The following is a 14,261-nucleotide window of genomic DNA, read 5'->3' as shown; positions in this document are numbered from 1 at the left end:
ATCACTGTTGTATATTTCTGTTGTGATACTTGTAAATGTGTGTCTTAACTATGATAAGACGTATGACAATCAGAGCACCATGTGAAATAACAACAGAACTCGTGAGCCTCAAGCTTTGAAATCAGCACGACTGTAACCCCTACAAAGTGAAGGAGGATGGGGGTACCAAAACTCAAGCTCAGTGACTCTTCCTGAGTGTTTGCATCGTGGAGCTCTGGATCAGACTTGAGGTGATCAGCCAGTTCTAAAAGACAGGAAGGTAACATTGACTGTAGTAAAGAATTCAACTGTAATTCTTTCATTTTCTAATTTCCAACAGATAATTTTGTCTGATCCTATTTCTGTGTCGGCATGATGATAGTGCTTATACAATTGGTTTATAGGCAGAGTTGTTTTATAACATCTTGCAGTTGACTTAGAGAGCAGATCTAGTGCACGTTTATTTTCTATAAAAATTAACTTCCCTTGACCTACAATGTAACTTTCCAGAGAAGAGAAAACGAAGACTTCATGTTTTCAACCTGTCTGTAGCTTTAACTCGTTGATACAGTGCCTGTCCCTTATAAATTACAGATCTTATTAGATGTGTTTTGCCACAATATTTTGTTTTACATAAGGTTTATTAGGCACCATTTCACCAAATACACAGATGATGCAGGTAGGGTCAGTATGGTTAGTGTCACTTCAATTCATATTTTATCTAGATATAGCTGAGGAAAGATTTAAACTAGCTTAATTTTATAGGGTTTTCTATTATTTTTCCTCAAATAATCAAGGCAGCTGTCAATTTGAAAACGTTTATTGGGAAAACATTCAGTCTCTAGGAGGACAAACAGGCAGTAAAAGCACAATGAACATTGTAAGGTGCTTAACATAGCCCTACATTTGGGATTTTCAGTGAAGCAGTCCTAAAGCAAGCATCCTATTTTATGGATATGATCACATTCTTTTCAAAACCTCCAAAGTTAATCCTGCCCACTTCATTACAATACCAAGGTTATGTAGATGGGTTTTTCTTCTGGAGGCTTTCAACTGAACCTTCTGCTTTCCAGTGAGTAGATAGGGAACTTGGTACTTTAAGAAGACTTCTTTGAATGTCTATCTTGCAAGGGTAAAATAGATGTTACTTATCTTCTATTTCATAAACCGTAGTCAGATTATTTTGGAAAAAGGTAACCACAAATCTAAACTTTCCTCGTGTCTCTGAATTAACTTAGGTTACAGAATTCTCTTACTTATTTTGTGAGTTTTAAAAGCCAGGGCTTTCTTCTTGTATCCCAAAAGGACTGTCTTCATGATTTTCCTCTACTTCTGAGAAGCTCATATTTAGAAATGGTTACCTAGTGCGTACTTGTTTGTGCGAGTGATTGCTCCTAGGCATTAAATCAAATGCAAATACCTAGGTATCTAAACTCATTTGAAATAAACATCACTAGAAGGCACAAAGCTCTACAAGGAAAAACTATTTAAATGATAACTCCTGTAACAACTGAGGATTTCACAGCAGGTAAGCTTTTATTTTAATGTTTAGTTCAGTTACAAATGTATTCTCTATCTTTATTTGTATTCTTGAAATGTGTTTTTAAGAAAGACGGGTGGGAAATACGCATGTATGAAAACATTCTTTCAAAGAAATAAGACTTTATGGGCATTGGTTTATTAAATATAACAAAGTAAAACAACAGCAGTCAGCCAGTATGTTCTGTGTACCCAATCATTCTACGTAACTAACCCTATTCAAAAAAAAAAAGCATTTTCCATTCATTTTGCATATGTTTAACTGTTTTCAGCTATAATTAATTGTCATGTCATGCAAACTAAATCCTCAATAGAATATCATGACTGCCAAATATAGTACAAATTGCTATGAAAAAATGTAACTCTGAAAATTATTTATACTGGTTCATAGTAAATGCCTTGTTGTTGTTAAAGTAGAAAATAGTGATGTCTGAAAATAAGCTTTACTGTTTTACAAAACTATATTATTCTCAGTAGTCTATTAGGTTAATAGAGTTTCTATAACTACAGTAAAGCCTGCAACATCAATGCAGCAATGAAGAAAGATTTCTTCTTCCAAAATATCAAGATGACATCAGTTCCTTGAAAGTTCAGTTTTCTTTTTCTACTTGTTTAACAGGCCAAGATCCATGCAAAAGCAATCCCTGCCTTAATGGTGGTACCTGCTATCCACGTGGTTCATTTTACATCTGTACATGTTTGCCGGGCTTCAATGGCGAGCAGTGTGAATTAGGTAAGCTGATGCCATCTAGATACTGGTAAAGTCTAATATAATGTTTTCATATATGAGATCTGCAGAAATGGTGTGTTTTGAAGTTGAAGAATACATAAACATTTGAAAAATTCTACAGTGAGGCCTTACCTAAGAAGAGAACAATAAAATGAAGGAGGTTCACTTACCCCTTTTCTCTCTTCCTATAAAGTGCACAGATGTGTATGCAGACAAATTTAAGAGAATTGTAAATGAACTACATGACCCAGAATTCATAAGATTAAATTCATAAATAAAGCCAAATAAACATTAATATTTGGAATAGTTCTTAAGAGCTTTGTTTAATTACTTGAAAGGTTGGTAAAATAAACTAATCCCAATGTGACTGGGAAGCTGAGCACTGAATGCCAGCTTGATATTTTTTCAAGGAAATTGTAAATATGATCATAATCATATATCCCTTTCGTATAAGTTAGTATTTTGGTGACTTCTAGCTGAGGATCTCTTCAAGCTGCCGGTGACATCTGTGTTTAACTGCTATGTCTGTGGGTTTGAAGACACTCTCCAGTACAGTTCAGAATAACTAATTTTTCCTTCCAACCAGCGACTCAAAGTATGATGAAAGTGGTAGTTTGGCTGTTTAGTGTAGAGTTGGTATAGTCTTTTGAAAAGTGATGTTTCATTCCCTGATAAATACTATGGATTTGCCTGTTAACACAGTTTCCTATCAAATTTAAAAGAAAAAAAAACCTTATGCAATGTTGCTAAAATGCATTTAACTCATCATATATAGCTTGGGAGAAAAAAAAAAGACAACTCCATCCAAAGGCTAGTATCAGTGCAGCATAATTGTCAGGACTACTATGGTTTTATTTGTGTTCTGCAAGACAGTATATGATTAAAAAATTAGCCAATGTCCTCCTCTGCTTTCCTAGCTCGTGTTGGTTAGTTTGCCAGTTCCCTAGTGGGTTGTTGCTGGTAGACATCAGGTTTTAGATGTTGCATCCTAGCTATTCTTCTTTGTCAAGGAATATAGCATCTGGTTGCAAACCAGAAGTCAGAGATAATAATTTTCACTTTTTTTTTTTTCAGATTATAAAAGAACAATCTGGCCAGTTCTTGTCCCCTAGCACTCTTAGTGGCTTATTAACAAATTAGAATGAGACACTCACTCCATGGACAGTCACCATATAGAAATATGTTCCGTGGTGCTTAAGAAAGTAAACCTCAGCATTTTTAGCCCTGGATTCAGGGATATTCTGTAGATGAGACGTCAAACATTGACTTGAGAGTTTTAAAAATGACTGGAAGAAATAAGGTCTAGCATAAAATTTGAACAGAAGTAGGTTTTTTAAATAAAAAAAAATTAAAAAGCCTTTCACATGATGCAGCGATTTCTAGGATTGCACAACTGTTTGTTAGTTTGATACGTTTAACCTCTCTCATATTTTAGTAGCCAGTCACTACCAGCGGTTCACTTTGGACTAAGATGTTTGCAAAATCTGCGTTGCAGTTTAAGCTGTGATTGTTTCTGAGTAACAGCGCTCATTAGGAAACACTATATCATCTTTATAAAGAGCCTTACTAGCTTATAATGTGTGCAAATGCATGAGCAAAGTAATTCTATTAAATGAACTAATGCTCCCATTTAAAAGGTGAAGACAAGGCTTAAGCAGCCAGAGGAGTGGGGGAGATAAATGTTGTTTGCTCTAGAGCCATAAGATCAGTAGCAAACCTGCGCATGACTATGAATGTTACCAACTAACTGGTCATTTAGTGAGATTGCCTTTATGATGCTTTGGCCTTGTCTTGATGAGGTTAGACAAGGACAAAATGAGGAATGCAAACCAATAAGCTGCCAGGGTGTGCTGCTTTGCAGACTGAAATTAGCTGTTTATTTGATGGTATATGATAAGATTTCCAATATTTGAGATTCATGAAGATATTTGAGGTCTCTGGTACTTGATGAGAATTTTTTGTGCCATGGTCGTAGTCTCAAGTCAAATTTTCCACCAGTATGGGAAGATACTACACACCACACACTCACTTCTTTCTCAGCTACATAATGAGGAATGGATAGTCTAGATTTTAAAAATTAACTCAGGAGTCAGAGTGCAGGATATAGCATTGTGGATCAGTAATGTTACATTTCCTGAGGAAACTGCTCCTTGCCTTATGGAAGGAAGAGAGAGGAAGGTTGTGCGTAGTGAAAAGAGTTATCATGCAAATAAACTTGTCACCTGGGTCTTTTGCAATATTTCATTCTTCTAGATTAAACTGGCCCTAGTAATAAGTATAACTAAGGCTGAAGAACATTTCCCTTCTAGGAGGTGGGCGGATTACAAAAAGATTTTTATCTTTATGTTGTAGATATTGATGAATGCCAGTCTAACCCATGCCGGAATGGAGCCACGTGTATAGATGGCCTCAATACCTTTACTTGCTTGTGTCTGCCAAGCTATGTAGGTGCTCTCTGTGAACAAGGTAAGATGTATGCTTTAATCTATGGAGATCAAGGTCATCTGTTTCCATTTCAACACCCTTTTGGAGTAACTAGGCAAAGCCTCCTAAAAATGGAAGGATGGAAGAAACTGCCAAAATCTGTGGGAAGTCATCAATGATGAGATTATAATTTTTGAGTATGTTAGACTCTCATGATTTGTGGCTCAGGACTTTTTATTTAAGGTTATATCTGTACCGTCTGTTTCAGGTGGATGAGAGCAGACTATTCCACATCCTAACCTGACTTGAAGCTACATTACTACTGTATTGAATATAAACTGATATATTGGGCAGTTTCTGTGTCAATATAACAACAGCCGTACAGTTTTCAGGTGGCTCCAAGGCACGCTCAGCCTGCTCATATTGGCATGCAAACTACTGGGAAGACATATAAGGAGGTTCTCTCATTAATGTAGTGATGCTTATGGGATAATGCGTGGGAGCGGAGTTACTCTCTGACCAAGCTTCTGTCTTAAAAAATTATATACAGTGTGAACGACATCAGAATCCATCACTTCCAACAAGCATCACTGGAAAGTAGGAACGGTCTACTGAATATGGCAGGTTATATATCCATCCACTGGGGACCATAGCCTTGACAACTTCATCTCAGAATTTTCAAATTGATTTTTTCTGTGATTATTTTAGGGAAAGTAGGTGCAGGATTACAATTACAAAGAAGTTGTAAAAGGCTTTCTAAACTGGACAACTGACATCAGGTTAAACATCTAAGTCTTTGTAATTATGAGAACATTGCCTGCAAGATATCCCGTTGTATTTACAAGAAATATTTACAGTGCAAGATGCTTACTCAATATGTGTGTGTAGGAGGAGTCATAGGGTAGCAAAATCTGTTCTGTCAGTAAAATTAATAAAGGCATTTCCATGGGAAAAAGAAATAGTGTTTTAAAGTGTACTCTCTAAAGCTTATGAAAACACTTTCCTCTTTTTATTCAGCTGAATGGTTTTGGTCACAGGTGAATGAACTAGACCTTTGGATTTGTTTAATTGATATTGTGTATTTTCATGTTTGTTTCTCATCTTCAGTGAAAGGCAGTTTGCAAACTCTTCCAGCTCAACCTATAGAGATTTGTTTGTTAGAGCTAAGAACTCTCAAAGCTGATCAGCTCCAGCTCTTTTCACTGTTTAACTTTTTCAGTAGTCTAGCTAACCTTGTAATTTGAAAGGACTTTCTGAATTGGTTCTCCAAAATTATAAGTTGACTGTGTTTTCACAACAAAAGAAATAAGTGTTCTCTCTCCTTTCCTCCTCCCCTTCATTCCAGCAAATCCATAGTAGCGAGTGGCTCTGAGTACTGTGGTAGCTTTAAGCTGCTTTTTATGACCAACCTGAGAGCGCATTTTAGGTGGTTAATGGGAACATTTCCTAGTTTGTCAATCAGAACCAGAGCCCTGCTCACTCAGCTTTGGAATTTAAATTTCCTCCACTTAAAGTCCTGCAGTGGTTTGGGACTTGGGAAAAGCATTTAGTGCCAAATTTCCACTCCACCAGACAAAATAAAACTGTGTTGGCAATTCAGACACGATTGTCTGGCAAGCAGGCTTTATTTCAAGGCACCAGTCCTGACCTCACTAGATTTAAAGACCAGCCAGAACGACAAAATGCGTACCTCGGTGCCACAGGAAAGGTGGAGTTGAGCACACCGAGATTATATTTCATTACTTTTTTTTCCCCCTCCAATATATACTATTCATTTTAGAAAGCTTCAAAAAAAAGTCAGGCTGAAGGGTTTTCTTAGACATGGTGCTGAGTGTTCAAGATGCCATGGAAGGGAATGGAAGCAGCAAGTGTGCATTCCCTCTGGAAATGAACCTCAAAGTAGGAGACAACTCCACTGCATCCTGGTGCCATGACACTGGTGTAGAAAACACTCAGAGCTCAGAATATCATCCAGATGCCCCCGTGAGACTTTTCTGGACTAAAGGATCTTTGGTTGATGTATCATGTCTGTTGCAGTGTTAAGAGGGGATGTGAACAGAGGACAGTGCAGCTGCACATCAGGCAGGTGGTAGAAGTTAGAGGAGCCTTCAGGGCGATCTAACCTAGGGTGAGGAAAATCAATCCTGAGACTCAGGGAGCTGCAATTGGCTCCCTGACAGCTGTTTTTCTTGCCAGGTGGAAACAGTTCAGCAGACAATGTGAGCCGAGGAACTTCTTCCTGAAGACAGCTACATTTGTCTGATGATAGAAATAGAGCAGCTGAGGGTGTTTCCTTTTTAAACTAGACTGGTAGCTCAGTAAACCAGCATCGCTTCTGGTTCAGACTAGATTAAAAGTGAGTGGAGAACCTCTGTTAGATAACATCCCTTTTTGCCCACCACATGTATCTTTTCAAAGTACAGCTGCATATTCTACATGTCACTTGGTGACATTTGAACATCACTTCATAAAATGCAGAAGTATCCCCAACCAACCTTTTCAAAGGGTGACTGCAGGCTTCAGCAAATCTTGATGTGAGTCTTATCCTGAGGGAACCATCAATCTTTCCATTGTCATCCCTCTGTGAAAGGCCCTTATGAAAGCTCTCAACATCCAGATAAATGAGCCCAGAGCTCAGATACTCCCAATTTTGCTGCCTGAAGCTTTGCTTTGCAAGCTCCATGTTTGGGGAAAGAGGAGAGGAGGGTTGTTTGATACCCCGTCTCACACCAGGCTGGCGGAACCAATTGTAGAGAAGAGTCCCTAGGAACCAGTGGGATATATGAAAGACTGCAGCTGTTGTTGCATTATCTGGCCATTTCTCTTTGTGGTAAGGAGTACCTTACTTCATCAGTAGTTACATGGGAAACAACAAAATGATAGAGAATTGTAATTTGAGCCACAGTTTCAAGATTAAGTGTTCTTTATGAGAACTAAATGAGCACATTTAAATTTTCCTTTTCCTTCCTTGAGTGGCTACAGTTTCCTTTCCTTTTCTTTTCCTCCTTTTGCTATTCTAACTGGTGTCTACCTGCTTTCAGAGAACGATGTTTGTGCTTTGAACTTCAGGTTTGGCTTTCTCTGCTGCAGGATCTCTGCAGATGCACCTAGGCTAGCCTGTTTACCAAATGCAGCTGCATGCATGGACTTGTGTGCCAAAATGGCACATAAGTGTTTGTTACGGGACATGCCTCCTTGGGATAATACAGCCAGCTGTTGTCTTCCGGGTTCTGAAAACAAAACAACTGTTTTTTTTAGTCATCGTATCAGGAACAATGTTTCTTTATAACCCAAGTTCATTGTTCAAATATCTGTGATTACTCCGGTCTCATTTGATTCACTTTGTTCCTAGGGCTTGGTAGCTTGGGATGGAAGTATTTGAGAAGGGCTCAGTGCAAAGATACTTTCTGAAAACAGATGGTCTCTAATTGATGTGTTTCGACTGAGAAGGGATTATTTTGAGTATTTACCAGAGAAATGGTTTCTCCTCAAGATGTGTGGGCTAATGAGCCTCAGGCATTTGCTCATTAGCTGAAGGCAGACAGTCACAGATAAAATTCATGGCTGAGTAAGACTCTCATTATGTTCTAGTACCTGGGTTTTGGTCTTTATTTTCTTTAAGCCTCTTATGGAATTTCTTTAGAGACAAGGGACCTATTGTCAGCAGCTTATTGCAGCTGTTGAAAAAGCAGTACCTATCTGTGTGTTAAACCTACAGAGGACTTTTTTTTTTAGTGCTGTGTTTAGAGATGTTGTTATACATCCACAATTGCAGTTACAGAGCACAGGAGCTGTGTAAGTAACTCCTTGCACACATCACTTAAAAAGCCTGTAAATTGTCATAAATCTTAAGACTAGTCAGGCGACTTTTGAAACACCATAAATATGGCAAGCAGTGTTTCAGTCTTTCCATCATGTTCTGGAATATGGTTACAGAAAGCTGTGATTACCTCCCTGAACAAATATACAATGAACATGGAGTACTGTATTCAGTAAGTGCTTGTACCTACTCTGCTCACAGGTGATAGGGTCAGAAAATTTACAGCCACCTGCAATTAGGCTTTACTGGTTCAGTAAAGGCGTTAAAAACTTACACCCATGTGGAGCCCTTACCTTTGTGTCACCCTTTCAGCTTTGTTAATGTAGTAAAATATACACACTCAGGACAAAGCACTGCAGAGATGAAACAGTCCCCGTATTTTTACTTGCTTGGTTTGCATTTTTCATCCTCTAGCCTCCTGACTCTCCTTTTCACCATTCCTTTTGCCCCTCTTCTCATCAACCTCTTTTCTCAAAAAAAAAAAAACCAAACCAGAAACTTCTTTTCCCCTTCTAAAACTCCTATGTATTTTACAGCCATCAGCCTTGTCTTTTTCTGTCTTTGTAGATTTGGACTACAAACAGATGCAGAAGAAGTTACTCAACTTTTCCCCTTTGGGAAACATCATACCATTTTGGATAGGAGGGAAAGGTTGTACGTGCACTGCAGTGCATGAATTTCAACTAAGAGTACCTATGTCACCATTTGGCATCCTCTATCTTGAGGACAGAAGTTTTGTTATTTATGATTCACGCTCAGGCCATTATATCTCATTCTTTGAATACAGTCATCTAGGTTTTGTGTTTTCAAGCCTCTTTGCCTCCCCCATGTGCCTTTCAGCAGATCTTCTCTTGAATCGTGCACTGCTTCCCTAGCAGAGGCCAGGGAAGGCTTGATTAGAATACCCTGGAAGTGCTGTCTGGCCACAATTTTCTCAGCAGGCAATGCTGGTTGTTACTATCTGACTTCTTTCCTGTGGGACAAAGGAGTCCCTGAACAAGATGAATAATAAATGCCTTCACAAAGGACATAGCACTGTTAGTCAGCATTGTGTGGTTAAACAAACGTTCTAGAAAGCCAAAGACAGACTAAACTTTAAACTGGCCTAGATGCCAGAGATTAAAGCTGTATCTGCAGCCTGTACCTCATACAGAATGCAAGGAGGAAAAAGATAAACTAACAAGTTGGTAGTATAGATTACATTCCGTTTTCATAGCTGGGATTACTCAAGGCACAAGCAGTTTTCTACAGCTTAACTTGATGAAAATAGAAGAGAGAGAATAAGTTTAAACTCTATTATGCCTTTGTACATTTATGTCTGTACTGATGACTTTTAAAAAATTATTTTGATACTAGCGCCTAAGACAACAACTGCTGTGTTATTAGCATTACCAGGAGTTGTCAGAGAAATTCTGGTAAACCTCTGAAGTTATATGTTTGCACTTTTCAATCCATTTATGTGCATGTAAAATCTAGGGGTTTATCTTGGGAGATTTAAAAACTTTTAAAAAAAAAAGTTCAGGATGTGACTGGCCTTTTCCTGCTATGAATTAAGAACTAGCCTTGTGCTGTGAAAAAAATATTGCACAATTGTCTTTCAGATGGCAGTTGCCTAAACCTAAGAAATATCATAGTTAAAGAATTTGCAGTCACGTGTCATTGGCATATTCTGTAATGTTTGGCTTTTTCTGTGTTAATGCAAAAAGAGCCTCTTTGGCCAAAGTATGTTATTGTCTATTGACTATATTGGCTTACTGAAAATAAAAAATCCAGTTCCATACCCGGAACATATCTATACCTCCGGAAAGGCCTGGTAGTTGCTTCCAGGCAGTTTTGTTTGGAGATTGAGAGAATTTGATGGGGAGTGGCAAGTTCCAGTTTGGTGGGTGAGGAAGGACAAGTTTTGTGTTTCTGGTCTTCAGCGTCCTGCAACTGAGGCCCCTTGGGGTGAGCCATGATGTACATGATAGGAGGAACCGGCTAGAGATGGAACAAGCCATAATCTTGTGCTGAAGCGTCCTTTATGATGACATTTCACCTGGTTTTCCTATTGTTTCTCTCATTCCTCCCTAAAACACTCTCTTCTGAGTGGCAAGTTGTTCTCATCGTCAAGCACAGCTCAGACACCTTCAGGCATCATATTTGTTATGCCCATCTCATTAATACTGATTTTGTTTTTCATTCCTGCACCTCTGGTGCAAAAGCGAACTTGGAACCAGAACTTTGTTATTTCTTGCCATCTGTTCTGTTTACAGCTGCCTAACCTTGACAAAATAATTAATGTCAAATCCATGGATTGTTACTGTTCCAAGACTCGTGTTCATTTCTCTTTTGATGAAAGGATATATTGGCTGATGTGAACTTCTCTCTATTATACATTCTTACCAGTATCATCCCTCATACAAGCAGAGACAATGTGCATTTCATTCTTTTGTATTTAATCTTTACAGCCTTCCTTAGAAATTGATGCCTAAAGTATATTAAGTTAGGCTTTGTCAAAGAAGATGAGTTTTGGAGGAGGATTTCAAGGGTAAGTTCAGAAAGATGTTACTGCAGCTTTGCATCTGTGGACTGAACAATCACAAGCACTTTCCTTCATATTATTTTCCATTATCAGTTTCTTCCAAACCAAGGTAATTCAGTACAGTCACTCAAAGAACTATTTACCCTTAGAAGTAAAAATTCCCATCGTCATACACAAGCTCAGAAAACTCAGATGAAATGTAGATTAGCTGCAGTTCAACATCCAGGCATTTCATGCAGAGTTAGGGACTGAAGATGTCCTCCTGAAATTGTCCAGATACAGCACAATTCAATCAGTTGAAGCTGACAAAGTTGCCAGTTGCAATTATACTCCTTACATAATTACTATTCTTACAGCTTGTACTGGAACTAGGTAAACAGAACTACCTGAAAATGTAATGAGGTCTCAAGGACGAGTGTTGATTGCTTGCATTTGTACTGATTAATGGGTGGGTATCTTCTTGAAACTTTGCCCTGCTTGCATGAAACATGCCTGAATTTGACACCCGTTGACAGACTCATTTTTTGTTTATTTGTCACAGACACGGAGACCTGTGATTATGGCTGGCACAAGTTCCAAGGACAGTGCTACAAATACTTTGCCCATCGGCGTACATGGGACACGGCTGAAAGGGAATGCCGTCTCCAGGGTGCACACTTGACAAGCATCTTGTCTCATGAGGAGCAGATCTTTGTGAACCGTATGTACTGTTAGGATTCCTCTAAACAAGAGCAGGCACTGAGAGTTCAGAGCTGGTGAAACATCCTCCTGATCACTCAAATTTTACACCTCCGTCTTAAAATATACTTCTATAATGTTTAAAAGGTACACTTTGTGTTCTCCATGTTTACTTCTGCAGTCAGTGCAAGTTCTCTATCACTATTAAATTATTATTTGTTACATAGAAAATACTTGATTTTGAGGAAGAGAACACAAATTATTGTTTTGACGTTGGAAATTGATGAAACATTTTTTTCTGGAGGGCTTGACATCAGTGACCACACCACCATATATTGTATTAGGTAGGCATAAAGAAACAGTTCCTATATGTTGTGTTGCACAGTCTAGAAAACACTGGTCACAGCCTAACCAAAACTTGAAAAACATAGATTGAAATATGGGCTTTTATTATTTTAATCTTTTTTTTTTTTTTTTCTTACCCCCATCATATGGACTTAGGTAGGAAACTAATCTGTTTTCTTTGGGTGATACCATCAGGAGGGAAGAGACAGGATTGTTTAAAACTGTTAGATGAGAATCTGCATTTTTATAGACATCCCAAATTAAATTCGAAAAGCTGAAAAACAGCCTGTAAATAGCTGTTTGCATAATGAGTAGAAAAATCTTAAGAATAGGATGTCTGATTCATTTGGTTCAAATTCTTTTTATTTTCTTTGGTGAAATCTCTTCCATTTATGGGAAGGTTAATAAAAATATCCTTCTGATTCCTTAGGTATTGGGCATGACTACCAGTGGATTGGCCTCAACGACAAGATGTTTGAGCGTGATTTCCGCTGGACTGATGGTAGCCCGCTGGTAAGATGCCTTTGAAATGAAATCACTCATTCATTTCATTTTGTGGTGGCTTATCAAATTCCCACCAGCAATGAGGGAAGCTGAATGAATAAATGCAGTCACTAAATATGCACCCAAGCAAACAGCCAGCAAACTCTTGTTTTGAGATAACTACTATTTTGTAGTATAGTCCTAAAATCTTCGTCTTAGTTCTTATTTTTGTATATGCGGGAGCTTTCAAAGCTTCCAAACAGGAAAACTTAAAAAGCCTGAGACTGTAATTTAAGGGTCTCTGCTGGAGCTGGTGTGTGCTCTTCTCATCTTATACAAGGACAAATCTGGCAATGCTCCTCTCCTTTCTGTATGTGGAGCAGAATGCATTTTTCGGACGAGGATATGGCATTCAAGCTCTTGTGTTCGCCGAGTCTGCGACAGTGCACAAAGGAGCCTCCCAAGTACTGTTGGAGATTGTTCTAGTCTGTATGGCAGCTCTACAGCTAGGGTCAAGCAGCAGCCATCCTTAGGTGGTTCAAGAGGCCTGTAACCAAGAATATGTTCATAAAAATTTAAGGTGCTGTCGATACCTCTTATTGCCTTAAAACAAGAAGAAAAATCAGCAGCAGAGGGAAGATGCTCTCTACCCACTTTTAACTAGCCTAAATCAAATTGCTGACAGATACAGGAAATGATTGAGCTCCTTCCAATTCAAAACAGCCTATTTTGTACAATGGACAGGTGATTTAATACTGTTTAACACCTATTGAAGAACATTACATTAAAGAAAAAATCCACACTGGTTATGCTTATTATTTTCCTTTCCAGTTGTGAATTCTTCTTAAAGCAGAAAGCATGTGGACACATGTATGCACATGCTCACACATGCATGCAACAATCGTTGCTGCGTACCATGTGGCTACAACTTATGCAGAAAGGCACCTGGGGCAAAGCAGGCTTCATTTATTATAATCTCATGTAAATAACCAGAGGTTTGAAGTCCTCTATAATGACTTGTAAATAAGCTGTTTCTTGGGAAAGCTACCTTGTGTGGCAGGTGACAACACAGGGGGGAAGAAAACGCTGGTGAAACTTTTTTTTTGCCTGAGTGATTGCTCAGTGCATCTGTGGTGGTATCAATACACCCATTTGTGCTTGGCGCCACAAAGTCTTTCAGGATATAAGCAGCAGAGTTTCATTTCATCATTTTCTCTTGCCTCCCCTCATGTGTTTTTAGTGGCCTTGAACTGTACTCATTCTGGATGACTTCATTCTCTGTCTCCTAATGTGGCTTCTTACACCTCCCTGACAGAACCAGGCCCCCTCTGAGGCTAATTTAGGTTTGGTTGGAGCTCAGGGGTGGTCCAGGGTGTCTGCAGTGGTTGGTCAAGGAGCCTACACTTCACTAAAGGATCTAAAGTTAGGTGAGATAAATTTGAGCATAAAGGTAGTGCCTGAGGGGGCAGCCTGTCTTGCAGTGGGAGGTGTAAAACACAATACATGCTCATATATATTCCAAATCCAAATTTGGTATGTCACTGAACAATGAATTCAAGGAAATTAAAATTAGGGCTCAGGTTCTGGTTTTTAATTCAAGCTACTGGGCAAATATGATATTACATTTTTACTTTAATTTTCAATTTTAAGAAATGAAGATATTCTAGGAACAGAGTAAGACCATATGTGCAACAGATTTGTCTTTTAATTGAGCTTTTTTCCACTTTATTTTTCTTTTA

General features: G+C 38.5%; 1 protein-coding gene across 4 annotated transcripts in view; it reads left to right on the top strand.

Moving 5' to 3' along the window:
• VCAN (versican) overlaps positions 1-14,261 on the top strand; it is a 105,808-nt gene that overhangs the window by 76,042 nt on the left and 15,505 nt on the right. For all 4 annotated transcript variants that reach the window (XM_086629231.1, XM_086629229.1, XM_086629230.1 and 1 more), the window contains 4 exons: positions 2,138-2,251; positions 4,601-4,714; positions 11,558-11,716; positions 12,470-12,552. In XM_086629231.1, the coding sequence (XP_086485357.1) occupies positions 2,138-2,251; positions 4,601-4,714; positions 11,558-11,716; positions 12,470-12,552 (470 nt within the window). The remainder of the gene's footprint in view (positions 1-2,137; positions 2,252-4,600; positions 4,715-11,557; positions 11,717-12,469; positions 12,553-14,261) is intronic.

The sequence above is a fragment of the Tauraco erythrolophus genome, chromosome Z (assembly GCF_009769465.1).
Source record: "Tauraco erythrolophus isolate bTauEry1 chromosome Z, bTauEry1.pri, whole genome shotgun sequence".
NCBI lineage: Eukaryota > Metazoa > Chordata > Aves > Musophagiformes > Musophagidae > Tauraco > Tauraco erythrolophus.
Note: the sequence above shows the minus strand (reverse complement) of the source record. Positions and strands in the feature narration are given on the sequence as shown.